Below are 16,703 nucleotides of genomic sequence, written 5' to 3' on the forward strand. Positions count from 1 at the left end.
ACCCGGCAGGTATCACCTGCAGCATTGATTTGCGGACGGCAACCGCTGCGTAACGCTCCCCACCGAATATTCCGCCACAACTATGGGATGTTGCAAACCGTGTGTTTCTCGTTCCCTTTTTGTCCCAAGACACCAGGAACGACTTAACGCCCATATCCCGTTAGGAAGTAGGGGGTGTCAACGGGTCGGGTTTAACTCAGACCTGATCATTACCAAATCTTATAAAGTTAAGGTTTGGTGATAAATAAGAAGGTTCGATTATAATCTAAATCGGACCGAAGAGTCCGATTAATATATGGAACAGGGTATGGTTTGTAAAATTTCATAAAAAATCCTGGCCCGACTTGAGTTCCGACTAAGATCCGCAATTTTTCAATAAAAAAATAAAAAGTATTATTCTACCAGTTATGGTCTGGGTCTGGTTCATGTAATCTTTATACGAATGGTATGGTTTTTTTTATGATGGATTCCATTAAATCCTGGTACCATAATTTCAAATCAGGTTTGAGTCTGATTTTACATAGATCCGAATCAAACCCGACCCGTTGACACTCCTAGGTCTTCAATCTGCTTGGACTCTAAGGTTGCTTTGGTCAATTCCGTCAGTTAAAAGGAGAGAGGGGACATACAATGGGACCCACTCCAACCTGTCAGTCTCCGTGTTCGAGTAGGACCGGTCCGTACTTGCGTAAGCAATCGGTTACTGTTCCACCAGTCCAAAAAAAACTTATTTCGCACTCCCCAAAAGAACCTCCAAACTCTATAAATTGGCCCTTTGGGAGCTGAGAAGAGGCTTGAAGGGAAAGAGTGAAGCCTTCTCTTCCTTTTCCATACTCTGCTGTCTTCTCTCTCATTTTCTTATTTGACTTGCCTTTCTTAACGTTTGAAGAATCAAATCCGATTCAGAGAGAGGCGAAACAAGATGACCGCAAGCACATCGAGCTCCGGCGATCTCGCAGGAAACAGTAGCGGCACGCTCAAGTTCCTCTTCAGCCACGGAGGCAAGATCCTCCCCCGTCACCCCGACGGGAAGCTCCGTTATGTCGGAGGCGAGACGAGAGTCCTCTCCCTCGAAAGATCCATCAGCTTTGCAGGTCCGTTTTTCTGCTCTTTCCGTCCTTCTTCCCCCATTTTCTTGTTTCCCTCTTTCTCGGCGACCTAGGGCTCATATTTGCGTGCGGTCCTCTGTTTGTTACAGAACTCTCGGTGAAGCTCGGTGAGTTGTGCGGCGAGCCGGGTTCCGTGATCGTAAAGTGTCAATTGCCGACGGACGATCTCGATGCTCTGATCTCGGTGACCTCCGACGAGGACGTCCGGGATCTGATCGGGGAATACGATCGGTTCAACCGGGGGAGGCCGTCTCCCTCAAAGATCAGAGCTTTCCTCTGGCCGCGTCGAAGTGGAGCCAAGAAACCCCCTTCTCCTTCTCCTTCTCCTTCTCCCTCTCTGAAGTCGTCGGATGCCGTAAAGCCCCGCAAATCGGCTGGGAAATCGTTCGCTCCGGTAGCCTCAGAGTGCTGTTGCATCCACCGGATTCTTGCTCCGGCGAAAATCCACGGGCAACACCAATATTATCACCGCCTGATCGCCGGATCTCCGCTCAAAATGACTCAACCGCCGGCCGTACGGTATTACATCCGAGGAATCCCTACTGTTCATAACGGCAATTACTGGCAACAGACCTGCACTTTGCACATAAAAAAAAGGTTAATACCACACAAGATCCGAGAAGAATGAAAAGACCTCTCGGTAAAATTACCTCTTAAGTTAAAAGGAAATAAAAAAAAAAAAAGTAGAAACGGGAAGAAAAATGAACGGTTTATTTGTGTCCTTTTTGTTTTTGTTTTTTTCGTGTAAGCGGAAAGATGAAGGAAATGGTTCAAAGGATCGCAGCCGTTGGTTTTTGGTGTGTGCTGCATCTCTTCCGTTGATTCAAATTCCCTGAAATACTTTACTATTTTTTACTTTATTAACCTGTCTTCTTTTTTCCATTGCCGCCGCTGCTCTTCCTTGCGAATCATCAGATGTTTGCCGCTTGATCTTTATGTGCACGTCATCCTAGCCGTCCGTTTTCGGTATGAGTCCCTGGTTTCTGTTTACGTCTGTTCCTTTTTGTTGCTTCCCTGCGTGATCACTTCATCCCTCATTGCTTTGCAGCTCCCTACGCGTATATGCTGCGTGTGTTGCCCCTGGATTCACACGTCTATAACCTTTAATGTTTTTTTTATAGGCAGACAGGTTTTTTAATTTATGCATTATAGTTTTTGTTCTTTCTTCTAGTATATTTAATTGCTGACATGTCCTCCTCCTCGTGTTTAGTTGCAGGGTTTGGAGGAGCAGATGAGAGTACTAACTTTTTTTTTCTTTTTTCTTTCCCAAATCATGAACCTCGTGCACTGCATGTGGGAGTGAGACTCTCTTTTTTTAGGCTTTTCTTTTCTTATTGTGAACAAAAATTGGAGCATCGGATTTAGCTGAATCGACCAGTTTTAAACCAGCAGATGACAAAAATTATTAAAAACTATTTCCTACCATTTTTAAAATTGATTTAAAAAACGAACTGGATCTGCTCAGTTTTGTATCGGCGAATCGGTGGATTCGCATCGATACTGACAACATTGGTTACTAGCCAATATACTTATATCGGCAATTTTCATATTGATATAATTTAATGATTAAATTACGTAAAACAATGAGTAAACTAAGGTTTCACTTTTTTAAAAATTAAAATAAAAGAATCAACAAAGGAAAAAAAGCGAGCGAAAAAACTTATGAGAAGAGGATTGCCCTTGCCCTCAATGCATAAACAAAGAAATCACGTTTTAGACCTTGAAAATTATTTTACTCATAAAAAGAAAAGATGAGAGAGAGAGAGAGACAGTATAAAATCAAGAAGCAAGTTGTCAAATTCTTAGCGTTTTATTTTTATTATTCTTAACTTTTTTAATCCTTTTCAACTAACTTCCCAACCCACATCTTTAGTAGCTATAAAAAAAAAATTGAAAGGCAAGCAAGGGTTAGGCAGACCCCTACCAGTTATACAACTATACCATATTGGGTTTTGAACCGGCAACGCCGCGCACTAGCTGCTCCTACCAAACAACCGGAGCCCCCATTGGTGTAGCTATACAATTTTTGAAAAGGGTAACAAAAACAGTTTTTTTAATTCAGTCATGCCGTGATAAGTAGCAAGAACTATCTTTTGGCTTATATTTAAAGTCAAGATTTTAAAGGCCAAAATGAACAGGTTTTATATAGGGATGGCAGGGGAACGATGGGAAATGGTGCCCGCCCTGCCTCGCGGACATGAAATGGGGATGGAGGCAGTGATGGAGGTTAAAATCAAAATCAGTGTGGGGATGGAGGCGGGGATGGACTTACACTATCCCCCTGGCCTGCCCCGCCCCGGTCCCTGCCTTGCCTCGGCCCACCCCACCCTCAATCCTTCTTTATGGATGACAATGTATAGAGGGGAAACGGGCCCCGCCCCCATTTGAACCAGGGATGGAGGACATGAAATGGGGATGGAGGTGGGAATGGAGGTTAAAATCAAAACGCCATCCCTAGTTTTATAGCTGATGATCTTTAGCATGGTTGGACTAAAGGAACAAATCATGAAAGTAAGATGGTCTCAAAGCGTTGTGATGTTTAACATCCGGTAATATCTGCATCACATGGTGTAAAAACCCCTCCGACAAAATCGCGGAGGGGATAATAAAAAAAAAAGAGAGAAAAGGGGGGAAAGGCAGTTCCTCAAAAATCGGGAAACCCCTTTCCCTGATCTGTGATGAAGCGAGGGGAGGGGAGAGGATAAACCTCACTCCCCCACGATCGGCGGGGGGGTGAGGGTTATCCTCACCCCACCGTGAGGGCTATAAATAGCCCTAACGGTGTGCCTTCCTCTGCACTCAAGCGAGAGAGGGAGACCGTGCAGAGAAGGAGAGAGAGAGTTGCAGGGGCGTACCTGAACCCGACACCAGCGGTGAGGTGAGTACCTCCTCCCCTTCTCCTTCTCCTACTTCATCTTCTTCTTCTTCATTTCTTTTCCGCCAAGGCAAGGGAGGGGGGGGGGGCAGCCATGGCTGCCGACGAGTTTATATAAAAGTAAAAAAAAAATGACAGAGGGTGTGAAAGAGAGAGAGGGAGGGTAGGAGGAGGGGACCGGCTGGTCGACACCGGTGGTCGACCCTCTGCCACTAAGAAGGACAGAGAGGGGCAGCTCTGACGGTACCAGTTCGGGTGCGACCCGGAACAAACCAGGACGGTTTGGGTCGCGCCCAGACCGAGTCGTATTAAAAAAAAATCGAGTTGTCCTAGGTGTGACCCAGACCGAATTGGGTCGGTCAAGGACCCAGACCGAGACAGGCCGATTAAAAAAATATATATGTTGGTTGAACCGGTTCGGGTCAAACGGGTTCATGCCAAACTAGGTTGAGCCGAACAGATTTAAATGGACTCGAGTGAGGCCGAACCGGTTCGATCTAACTGGATCTAGGTTCTCAACTTGGATCCAGTTTGATTTGGACCTCTTCTGGAACCAAACTGAATGTTCTGGATCTGATTGGATCAGTCTTAGATCCATATCAGAACTGGGTCTAGATCAGACTGTTTTGGATCCAGTAAGAGTGCATGGATCCAGTAAGAGTGTATAGATCCAATCAAACTATTCTCGATCCAGTTAAAATGTCCTGGATTTAGTCAAGTTATTCTGGATCCAGTCAGAATATTCTGGATCCAGTCAAACTATCCTGGATTCAGTCAGGCAGGTCCGGATCCAGTCAGACTGTCCTGGATCCAGTTAGACAGTTCTAGACCCAGATGGGTAATGAATCTGGATCATGCTGAACTATTTTGGATCCAGATCGCAGAAGGATCTGGATCGGGTAATTCTGGAGTTGTACCAAAATTTGAAATGACCAGAATATCCATTTGGATACCCAAAATTCATTTCGATAGAATGGCCATAACTTTGCACCTGAACTCAGAATCGAGTGAGGTTTAGTGCGTTGAACTCGTATCGTAGAGGCGAATCTACTAGTCCATGAAATTCAGTCAAATTAGTAATGTAAAAATTGAGAGTTTATGAATAAATTTGAGAAAGGGTATTTTGGTAATTTAGTAATAATATGTGAAGTTTTGTGCATTAATATGAACATGTTATGTAACAACAAGATCACACTGTTAGAGCATCTTGAGACTCAATTTTGGAGAAAGCACGGTGTTCGCACTTGAGGTAAGGAATGTTATAAGTAATTTTAGATGTGAATAAACACTTTCACATTGCATTTTATTGTAATGTTATAAATTATTAGCATGATAGTTTTTGAGTGAGACCATGACATGCATAAACTTCTATGCTTGACATTATGAGTTGATTTATATACATGTTTGTTGTAAGATGCATGTTAGTTGTGATATGTCATGCATGATAGAAAGAGATTGTATTTGTGATTGCCTGTCTATATGATCATTAATATCATGCATTGTGATGAGACTATATTTAGATTAGAATCTCATTTAGTCTATTCATGTTGTATGAATGGATATTTTGAGATCAACATGTATGACCCCTTAAATCCCGGAAGTGGCGACCTGTGGTAAGGGCTACCTGGTTCGGGGCCAGAGTGCAACCACCACAGAGAGTAGGTCGTCGGTGATTTAACGATGTAGAGACACTACATCATTGAGTGCTAAGTGAGAGAGGTGTGAGTCCTAATGTCATTATAAGCTTAAGAATGAGATTTGTTCTGATTAGTCGCGACATCACTCGTGAAAGAACGAGTGAATTGTGAGTTTGAGAATGCAGTTCAATGTGTGAGCTTAGTTATGACTTAGAATTACACTCATAATGGTTTGGGACTCTAGAGGACCATAGATAGTTGATAACCATTATGGTTAAGATGTAGCATCAACCATATCGAGATTAAGAGCTTGACCTTCTGGCTAGCTACTGGTGGGGTTCCCGTGGTGGTTCATTATAGTGCTTGGTGGTCTGGAGATCACTGAGAGTGTATGGTTCATTGTCTGGCCAACATATAGAATTAGGGTGTTCTACGAGATTGCTACGCCCATAGACGACTATGACCGGTATAGTCAACCTAGTGATAGTTACGTGAGAGAACGTATTTGAGAATGATAATGGGGGTAATTAAAATATACAAACATGTGTGGTATGTCGAGAACTAAACTAAGATTAGGAGCTTAGAGCCCATTACAGTTGTAAGTTAATTGTTTATTAACTTATAATTATTTTTTACTGGGTTGTAGACTCACCCCTATTTTTGTTAATTACAACTATAGGTTCTAGGCATTAGCACGGTCAGGTCATGGGCAGCTTTTTCTTCTTCAGCAGAGCATTTGGTATATTTTACTTTCCTTGTCATTGAATAAGATGTATTTACTTTCTTTTGTTATGAATGATGAACAATTGTAACAAAGAGTTGATTTATGAGAATAAAATAAAAAAAAAATATTAGCCATATTTTTTCAATGTAAACTTTGCATTTTTTTCCTCTGAGAAATAATATCAACCAAACTCGGACTCCTGAGGTCCCAGATCGGAGTGTTACAAAGTGGTATCAGACTCAGGTTCACACAAAGAAGTTCATCATTCATAACAAGTTCAATGACATAGAATGTGATATAAGTCTCTGCTCGATAAACACACGTTAGTAACTAGGTTGTTTTGTTATTAGGAAATGGCTAACGAGCACAACAACCACGAAGAACCTAGAGCACAAGACCCTTCATAGTCACATGTTGTAGGAAGAGAGGAGTTTGTCATTGCAATGACGACGACGACTGGAGTCATGACAAGCATGATTCAAATAGTTAGAGATCTGACACCACGACCTTCGCCTATTTATATCATAGCTGGAAAGAGAGACGCTTACCGACAGACTACCCTGACACTATTCGAGAGCGGTAGACATAGTCTTACGGAAGAGGGACTCACCAGTCCCAATGTGAAAGAGCACAATTAGTATATGACCGGATGATGAGAAATTGGATAGCAGCTCGAGAAAGAGTTGCAAGAAGAGCATCCCCTAGCGCAAACCTTGTATCTTAGGGAGGGTCTCGTATGAATAATGCAAGAGGACAACATATATCCTGAGCCATATAGGCGGCTGCCATGAGTACAGCGAGTCAAGAAGTTTTAAATCTGATTGAGGAGTTTCTTGCTAAAGAAACTAGGAGAGAAATAATTTAGGTCGTAGACACAGTATGACTTGTTGTATAAGCGAATAGAAACAACTCAGGACTAATTCGAGAACGAGCAACATCGAGAAATTCATGGGAGAGAGGCCAGGATAAAGATCCTACTGTTGATCTCGCCTCACCTACCTACACTCTCACTTAACTCTTATATAATATGGGTATTCTACCTATGCCTCAGAATCCCATGATTGATCCTACTTTACTCCTATACGACTTGAATGCTCCTTCTATGATCCACTCTTAGCATACGCGAATTAGTTTAAGGAGAGAACCAAGTTGTTGATTAATCAAAGAGTAACATGACGATGTATTTAGGAATACTTAGCTTTATTTAGTTTAGTTTGATTATTCCTTGTTTTGCTTTATTTTCTTCCTGTTTGCTTAGTAATATTTCATTTATGTGCACTCGGGTGATTAATAAAATAAAATAATATATTTTGAGTAAATGAGTATCGTAATCGCTAACATGTGATAGAATTTTATACAAGTATAAATGAATCAAATAATGATAAGCCTATTATATGATAATTTTTAATGTGGCATATGTGTTGTTTGACTCTATAGCTACACATAGTTTTACTACCTTAACTTTTGAGAAACAATTTCCTATTTCACCTTCACAATTTAGTGTTTCTTACTTGATAGAAACACATGTAGGCGAGTCTATCGTAATGGACACGGTATATATTGATTGTATAGTGAAAATAGAAAATCATGAGTTGCCTGTGAATTTACTGCAACTCGATTTCAAGGACATAGACGTTATTCTTGGCATGGATTGGTTCTCGAACCATTATAGAAAGAAGATTATCAGTTTTCAAAACCCCAGACTCCAACTTTCTCATATCAGGGTGTTAGAAAACTACTGAAACCAACGAACATATCTTGTCTAAAGGCCAATAAATATATTCAAAAGGGATGCATGGGATTCTTGGTCTACATGAAGACTGAAGAGATAGAAGATCTCACTATATCTGACGTAGACATAGTTCAGAAATATGCTGATGTTTTTCTGGAATACCTTTCAGGCCTCCTTCCTGATCGTGAGATTGAATTCCAAATTGATCTAGTTTCGGAAACAACACCCATTTCGAAAGCTTCCTATCAGATGGGATCCGCAGAACTTAAGGAGCAACTGCAAGAGTTACTCGAGAAAGGTTTTATTCGACCGTCAGTATCTCCTTGGGATGCTCCAATCATGTTCGTTAAAAAGAAAGATAGATCATTACGCATATGTGTAGACTATCGACAACTGAACACAGTGACCATCAAGAATAAATATTCATTGCCGAGAATTGATGATTTATTTGATCAACTGCAAGGAGTTGTATGCTTCTCAAAGTTGGATTTGAGATTGGGTTATCATCAGTTGAAGATCAAGAAAGAAGATGTGGCTAAAACGACATTCATATTAAGATATGGCCATTACGAATTCTTGGTCATGCCTTTTTGGTCTGACTAATGCACCAGCTGCCTTCATGGATATGATGAATAGGATCTTCAGACCCTATTTGGATAAGTTCGTGGTAGTATTTATCGATGACATCCTCATATATTTCACCACGAGGGAGCAACATAAAGAGCATCAGAGAATAGTTCTGCAAACACTTAGAGAACATCAGCTTTAAGCTAAATTCTCTAAGTGTGTTTTTTTGTTGGAACAAGTGTCCTTTCTTGGACATATTGTTTCTAAAGATGGGATTATGGTAGACCCTGCAAAGATTGAAGCAGTTACTGATTGGGTAAGACCCAAGAATTCTACCAAAATTCGTAGTTTCTTGGGGTTGGCTGGGTATTACCGGTGATTCGTAGAAGGATTTTTTGTACTAGCAGCTTCAATGACAAATCTCACTAAGAAAGACGTAAAGTTCGAGTGGAATGACAAGTGTGAGCAGAGTTTTCAAGAGATAAAGAAGTGTTTGACCACTGCTCCAGTGTTGGTCTTACCTTCTAGATCCGGAGGTTTCTATATTTATAGGGATGCCTCTCACAAAGGATTGGGTTGTGTTCTGATGCAACACAGAAAAATGATAACTTATGCATCTCGTCAGCTTAAAACTAATGAAATCAACTATCAGACGCATGATTTGAAACTAGCAGCTGTGGTATTCACTCTTAAAATATGGAGGCACTACCTCTATGGTGAGCAATTTGAGGTCTTTACCGACCATCAAAGCCTTTAAGTATTTATTTTGGCAGAGAGATTTGAACTTGAGGCAAAAGAAATGGTTGGAATTTCTAAAAGATTATGATTTTGAGCTGAAATATCATCCAAAAAAGATGAATGTAGTCGTCGACGCCCTTAGCTAAAAGGCATGAGCACTGACCAGACTCGCAAATTGAGAGTTATTTTCCTTTGTGGCTCATCAAAAGGCAGAAGCTCAATGTTTACCAGGTCGGTTGCTATTCGTGCAAACCACCATGAGATCAGAATTGTGGGAGCGAATTAGGAAAAAGCAACCCTTAGACCCAAAATTGGCCCAAATAAGAAAGAAGATTTTGAAAAATGAGAAGTCAGAATTCAAAGTTGATGGTCAAGGACTCCTTAGATTTCGTGAGAGGGTGTGTGTTTATAAGGACAATCAGCTTAGAAATCAATTGTTGAAGGATGCACACCATTCTAGATATGCTATCCATCTTGGCAGCACTAAAATATATCGAGATTTGAAAGATACATTTTGGTGGAGTGATATAAAGAGAGACATTGCTTAGTTTGTTAGCTAATGTCTAATATGTCAGCATGTGAAGATTGAGCATCAACGACCAGGTGGTCTTTTGCAACCACTTCTCATACTTGAGTGAAAATGGACGGATATCTCAATGAACTTCGTTTCAAGGCTTCCAAGGACGAAAAATGGGATGGATTCAGTGTGGGTGATTGTTGACAGGCTAACTAAGTCAGCTCACTTTTTGGCCTGTAAGATAACTCACTCTTGTGACCAATTGACTTAATTATTTATCAGAAAGATCGTCAGACTCCATAGAGTACCTGATTCAATTGTTTCAGATAGAGACTTCAAGTTCATATTCCGATTCTGGCAAAGTTTTCAAGAAGCAATAAGAACACAATTAAAAATGAGTACAACCTTTCACCCCCAGTCAGATGGACAATCAGAGCGAACCATTCATACCATAGAGGGCATGCTCCGAGCATGTAGTTTGGAGTATAGTGACTTATGGAATGATATTCTACCGTTGATGGAGTTTGCCTACAACAATAGCTTTCAAGCAAGTATATGCATGGCTTCATTTGAGGCATTATATGGTCGACGATGTCGAACTCCCTTGTGTTGGGATGAGGTCGGAGAAAGAAGGTTGTTAGGGCCCAAGATGGTGCACCGGATGGCAGACCAAGTGAGATTCATTTAAGAGCGTCTTCTCATAGCGCAAAGTTGACAGAAGAGTTATGCAGACTAAAGATGATGCGAGTTAGAATTTGAGTAAGGTGAACACGTATTTTTGAAGATATCTCCGTTTAAGAGAGTGATGCATTTTTGTCGAAAAGAAAAGTTGAATCCCAGATATATTGGACCCTTTGAGATACTCGCAAGAGTTTGTCAGACAGCGTACAGACTGGCTTTGTCACCCTTCTTATCTCAAATTCACAACGTGTTTCATGTTTCTATGTTGCTGAAGTATGTGTCGGATCCCTCCCACATATTGGATACAGTTGAGTCTGTGATGGATATACAAGATGACTTAAGCATAAGAGAAAAACCCATAGAGATTTTGGACGCAAAGGTACAGAAATTGAGAAATAAGGAGATACTGTTGGTATTGGTCAGATAGAGCCATCACAACAATAAGGAGGCAACTTGGGAGCGTGAATCTGATATTCGCGAGCAATTTCTACATTTGTTTCCAGGTAAGATTCAAAACGAATCTTCTTTTAAGAGGGGTAGAATTATAAAAAACCCTCTGACAAAATCGCCGAAGGGGATAATCAAAAAGAGAAAAGGGGGGAAAGGTGGTTTCCTAAAAATTGGGGAACCCCTTTCCCTGATCTGCGATGAAGCGGGGGGGGGGGGGGGGGAGGGTGAGGGTTATCCTCACCCGACCGTGAGGGCTTTATAGCCCTCATAGTGCGCCTTCCCCTGCACTCAAGCGAGAGAGGGAGATCATGCAGAGAAGGAAAGAGAGAGAGTTGCAGGGGCGTACCTGAATCCGGCACCAGCGGCGAGGTGAGTACCTGCTCCCCTTCTCCTTATCCTTCTCCTTCTTCATCTTCTTCTTCTTCATTTATTTTCCGTCAAGGCAATGGGGGGGGCAGCCATGGTTGCTGGCAAGTTTATGTAAAAGAAAAAAAAATGACAGAGGGTGAGAGAGAGAGAGAGGGAGGGTAGGAGGAGGGGACCGGTCGGTTGACGCCAGTGGTCGGCCCTCTGCCACTGAGAAGGACAGAGAGGGGCGGCTCCGACGGCCGACCCCTCTCTGATTAAGAAGAAGGAAAAGACAGACCCCCTCCCTTGTTAGGGCTTTTAACGGGGGACCGGGTCGGTGCGGGTGCAACCCAGACCAAACCGGGATGGTCTGGGCGTGATCTAGACCGAACCCATCGATCTGGGTCGCGCCCAGACCGAGTCATATTAAAAAAAATTGAGTTGGTCTGGATGTGACCCAGACCGAACTGGGTCGGTCAAGGACCCAGACCGAGACAGGCCGATTAAAAAAAAATATGTGTTGGTTGAACCGGTTCATGCCAAACTGGGTCGAGTCGAACTGATTTAAATGGACCCGAGTCAGGCCGAACCGGTTTGATCTAACTAGATCTGGGTTCTCAACTTGGATCCAGTTTGATTTGGACCTATTATGGATCCAAACTGACTGTTCTGGATCTGATTGGATCAGTCATGGATTCATATCAAAACTGAGTCTAGATCAGACTATTCTAGATCCAGTCAGACAGTTTTGGATCCAGTAAGAGTGTATGGATCCAATCAAACTGTTCTATATCCAGTTAAAATATCGTAGATTCAGTCAAGTTATTCTGGATCCAGTCAGAATATTCTGGATCTAGTCAGACCATTCTGGATCCAGTCAAACTATCTCGGATCCAGTCAGGCAGGTCTGGATCTAGTCAGACTGTCCTGGATCTAGTCAGATAGTTCTGGACCCAGATGGGTAATGAATCTGGATCATGCTGAACTATTTTGGATCCAGATCGCAGAAGGATCTGGATCGGGTAATTTTGGAGTTGTACCAAAATTTGAAATGACCAGAATATCCATTTGGATACCCAAAATTCATTTCGATAGAATGGCCATAACTTTGCACCTGAACTCAGAATCGAGTGAGGTTTAGTGCGTTGAACTCGTATCGTAGAGGAGAATCTACTAGTCCATGAAATTTAGTGAAATTAGTAATGTAAAAATTGAGAGTTCATGAATAAATTTGAGAAAAGGTATTTTGGTAATTTAGTAATAATATGTAAAGTTTTGTGCATTAATATGAACATGTTATGTAACAACGAGATCATACTGTTAGAGCATCTTGAGACTCAATTTCGAAGAAAGCATGGTGTTCGCACTTGAGGTAAGGGATGTTATAAGTAATTTTAGATGTGAATAAATATTTTCACGTTGAATTTTATTGTAATGTTATAAATGATTAGCATGATAGTTTTTGAGTGAGACCATGACATGCATAAACTTTCATGCTTGACATTATGAGTTGATTTATATACATGTTTGTTGTAAGATGTATGTTAGTTGTGATATGTCATTCATGATAGAAAAAGATTGTATTTGTGATTGCATGTCTATATGATCATTAATATCATGCATTGTGATGAGATTATGTTTAGATTAGAGTCTCATTTAGTCTATTCATGTTGTATGAATGGATATTTTGATATCAGCATGCATGACCCCTTAAATCTTGGAAGTGGCGTTCTATGGCAAGGGCTACCTGGTTCGCGGCCAGAGTGCAGCCACCACGGAGAGTAGGTCGTCGGTGATTTAACGATGTAGAGACACTGCATCATTGTGTGCTAAGTGAGAGAGGTGTGAGTCCTAATATCATCATGAGCTTAAGAATGAGATTTGTTGTGATCAGTCGTGACATCACTCGTGAGAGAACGAGTAAATTGTGAGTTTGAGAATGTGGTTCAATGTGTGAACTTAGTTATGACTTAGAATTACACTCACACTGGTTTGGGACTCTAGATGACCATAAATAGTTGATAACCATCACGGTTAGGAAGTAGCATGAACCATATCGAGATTGAGAGCTTGACCTCCCGGTTAGCTACCGGTGGGGTCCCCGTGGTAGTTCACTGCAGTGCCTGGTGGTTCGAGGACCACTAGTAGTGTATGGTTCATTGTCTGGCCAACATATAGAATTGGGGTGTTCTACAGGGTTGCTACACCCATAGACGGCTATGACCGGTATAGTCAACCTAGTGATAGTTGTATGAGAAAGAGTATTTGAAAATGATAATGGGGGTAATTAAAATATACAAACATGTGTGTTGTGTCGAGAACTAAATTAAGATTATGGGCTTAGAGCTCACTACAGTTGTAAGTTAATTTTTTATTTACTTATAATTATTTCTTACTGGGTTGTAGACTCACCCTCATTTTTGTTAATTACAAATGTAGGTTTCAGGCATTAGCACAGTCAAGTCGTGAGCAGCTTTTTCTTCTTCAGCAGAGCATTTGGTATATGTTACTTTTCTTGTCATTGAATAAGATGTATTTGCTTTCTTTTGTTATTAATGATGAACAATTGTAAGAAAGAGTTGATTTATGAAAATAAAATGAAAAAAAAATAGTCAAGTTTTCTCTGTGTAAACTTTGTACTCTTTTACTCTGAAAAGTAATACCAAACGAACTCGAACTCTTGAGGTCCCAGATCGGGGTGTTACACATGGTTACTGTTATAATATTTAACATCATGAATGCTAGATACGATAGAATTGGAGCTACTTTTGAGTTTTGTAAATATCTTTGCAATTTGCAAATATAAAATTTTTGTGTACTAAACATCTCTTTCAAGCATTATGTAATATTTTAAAAAGACAAATTCATTTGTTCTTTTTAATTTTTATCATGGATCCGCCTTGTGCTCTTAGCCTAATTCCTTCAACTTACTCAAAGGTTAATGGCAAATCACCTACTAACAAATCCTTAAAATGATAATATCATGTTTACTTATTATATAAAAGTTTTATAATATATTGAGACGTGCTAGAATTCGATCACAACACTATCACCTAAAAACCCAACATCTTACCTAGGGGTGTCAACGGGCCTGGTTTACCAGGACCCGACCAGAACCAAAACCCTATAGAGTCTGGGTATGGCGATAAATAAGAATACCCGGGTCCAAACCCAATGTCCGATTAATACATGGATCTGCGTATATTTTGTGAAAATTTTTACCAGACCCGACCCAAGTTCCGATTAAGACCCACAAATTTTCAATATAAAAATGATAAAAAAATATGGTTTTACCGTGTATGGTCCAAGTTTGGTCCATGTATTTCTTATCGATTCCAGGTATGGGTTTTCTTATAGTGGACCTGATTAAATCTAGATCCCAACCCAATACTATACCCCAAAATCTGGTCCAAGTCTGCTTCCACCTGAGTCCAAACCAAACCCAACCTGTTGACACCCCTAATCTTACCCATAAGGGTAAGACCAATTTTTTTATTAGTTTTGGCGAGTGTTGTTAATATCAGTGAGTATCGGCCTGAATCGGCTGATATGTATCATATCGCCAGAAAATTGATACGATATTGACCTGAATCGGCTATTTTTTAATAAATATAAAAATAGCTTAAAATTATTTTTTTATATTTTTAATTGTTTTTTGGCCGATTCAGAATGATTCACTTGAGAATCAATATCGACCGATTTACCTGAATCATTGGCCAATCAATACCGGTCCGATTTCGATAATGACAACATTGCTTTTGGTGACAAAAAATGTTACATATTCTAATCTAAGTCTTTATATACCTATATTACCGAGCTTAATCGGGCTAATTGAGCTTCACCGAGCTCGATAGCTAGCTATGTCAAGCCTAGACCATTGTTCAAGCTCGGCTAATTAATTTTTTTTGGATGAGTTCGAATCAAGCTTAAATGGGTTGAGCCGAAGCCGAGCTCAAACATCGTCCAGCCCTACTCTTTCCTGTTAGGCATAGCCTCTTGTGGAGCCAGCTTTCCCAAACGCCCTTTAAACGGGCCCATACTTACGATCATAGATGCATTTGTTCACATTTTTCTCTTAGGTATGGTTTGTGAGAAAAATAGGAATGAGATGGTGATATAGGGTAAAAAAACAAGAAAAACTAGAAATGGTCTGCATGACTACCGCAAGCATGTGAATACAGTGCAGGCAGATGTGATGCTGATATAAAGTAACAAAAAATTCTAGGGGGGGGGGTGCTTTTATTTTTTTTAATTATGTACAATTTAGCCTAATGGGTTTAATGGAGATTATACATTTATAAAGGATTTTTCTCATTCAGGCCTGCCGTTCACCTAGTATGCCATATCAAATACCAACCTTTTCTAAATCTCAATTCCAGACCTAATGTTTCTAAAATAAGGACTTTGGTTAACCCACTTCCCTCAAACAAAATGTCCGAGGATTGTTAAGTTCATATCTGCCTTTACCTAAGCCATATGATATGATTGCCCTTTGAACACAAGATGACAGTGGAGGCAAAAAATATGGAAAGAAATAAAGGAGGTGAAGGGGATTAATTCTGTTAATTTAGAAGATTTACCTTAGGTAAAATGCTAGAGGGCAATGATAGGTAGGGCTGCAAAGGGATCGGATATTGTTGGATATCTGGTGTGCGTTCATATTTAAATCCTTTAATTAAAATCCAAATGTGCATTCATATCAGATTCGGATATGTTCAATCGGATTACTTTCATATCCTGCTTGATTTGGATCAGCATTTTAAGTCAGATATGGAATTGGTCCAAACCAAAATCTGACCCACTTGATTTTTTTAATGTAAACAGCTTGTTTTCGTTGTATTTTTTTCTGGATCTATCATTACCCCATGTATTCCGGATTTGGATTCAAATTTACCTTATTGGATCCATTTTGGATTTAAATCTGAATTTGAATCTATTATTTATATTTCAGATCATATTCAAATCTAGCAAGATCTGGCCCGAATCCTACCTGTTTGCACCCCTAATGATAGGTCACATGAAATTTTTATTTAACAATTGCCATAAATTATTAAGTCTGTATCAGAAAATTCTTAAAAGAAAGTTTAATTTTCTTAATTTATAGCCAAAAAGTAGGCCTCCGAATGAAAATTTTCCTTTTTTTGAATGTGCTGGCGATTTCTTGGACGTTCCTTTCAAGAAAAACAAAAAAACAAGAAACGAAAAGGTGTCATGGACGTTGGTAAGGGTAGACAGGATGATTACCAACTTGTAGGCTTAAAATAAGACCAAGGGGCTTAACATCTTTGTGGTGAGAGCAGAAAGTGATGGATTAAGCTAAAGGAG

General features: G+C 40.3%; 1 protein-coding gene across 4 annotated transcripts; it reads left to right on the forward strand.

Annotated features, from left to right (window-relative positions):
* Window positions 1–824: 824 nt before the first annotated feature.
* LOC149840766 (uncharacterized) lies at window positions 825–2,755 on the forward strand. 4 transcript variants are annotated; one of them, XR_016431600.1, is made up of 4 exons: window positions 825–1,094; window positions 1,199–1,906; window positions 2,025–2,075; window positions 2,158–2,755. XR_016431600.1 is itself a non-coding variant. In XM_090004545.1 (2 exons), exons 1-2 carry the CDS (start codon window positions 923–925, stop codon window positions 1,735–1,737), a joined length of 711 nt encoding a protein of 236 aa, XP_089860671.1. In that variant the 5' UTR covers window positions 825–922; the 3' UTR covers window positions 1,738–1,991. The 4 variants fall into 4 exon arrangements, 1 of the variants encoding a protein (XP_089860671.1); XR_016431601.1 differs by having other exon boundaries at window positions 2,320–2,755; XR_016431599.1 differs by having other exon boundaries at window positions 2,025–2,755.
* Window positions 2,756–16,703: the final 13,948 nt, after the last annotated feature.

This window comes from Nuphar pumila, chromosome 4 (assembly GCF_984573655.1).
Source record: "Nuphar pumila chromosome 4, dmNupPumi1.hap1.1, whole genome shotgun sequence".
NCBI classification, from domain to species: Eukaryota; Viridiplantae; Streptophyta; class Magnoliopsida; order Nymphaeales; family Nymphaeaceae; genus Nuphar; species Nuphar pumila.

Coding starts and splice junctions, on each gene's coding strand:
- LOC149840766 (XM_090004545.1), top strand. CDS start 923: ATGACCGCAAGCACATCGAGCTCCGGCGATCTCGCAGGAAACAGTAGC. Junction 1,095..1,198: donor AAGATCCATCAGCTTTGCAG/GTCCGTTTTTCT, acceptor TGTTTGTTACAG/AACTCTCGGTGAAGCTCGGT.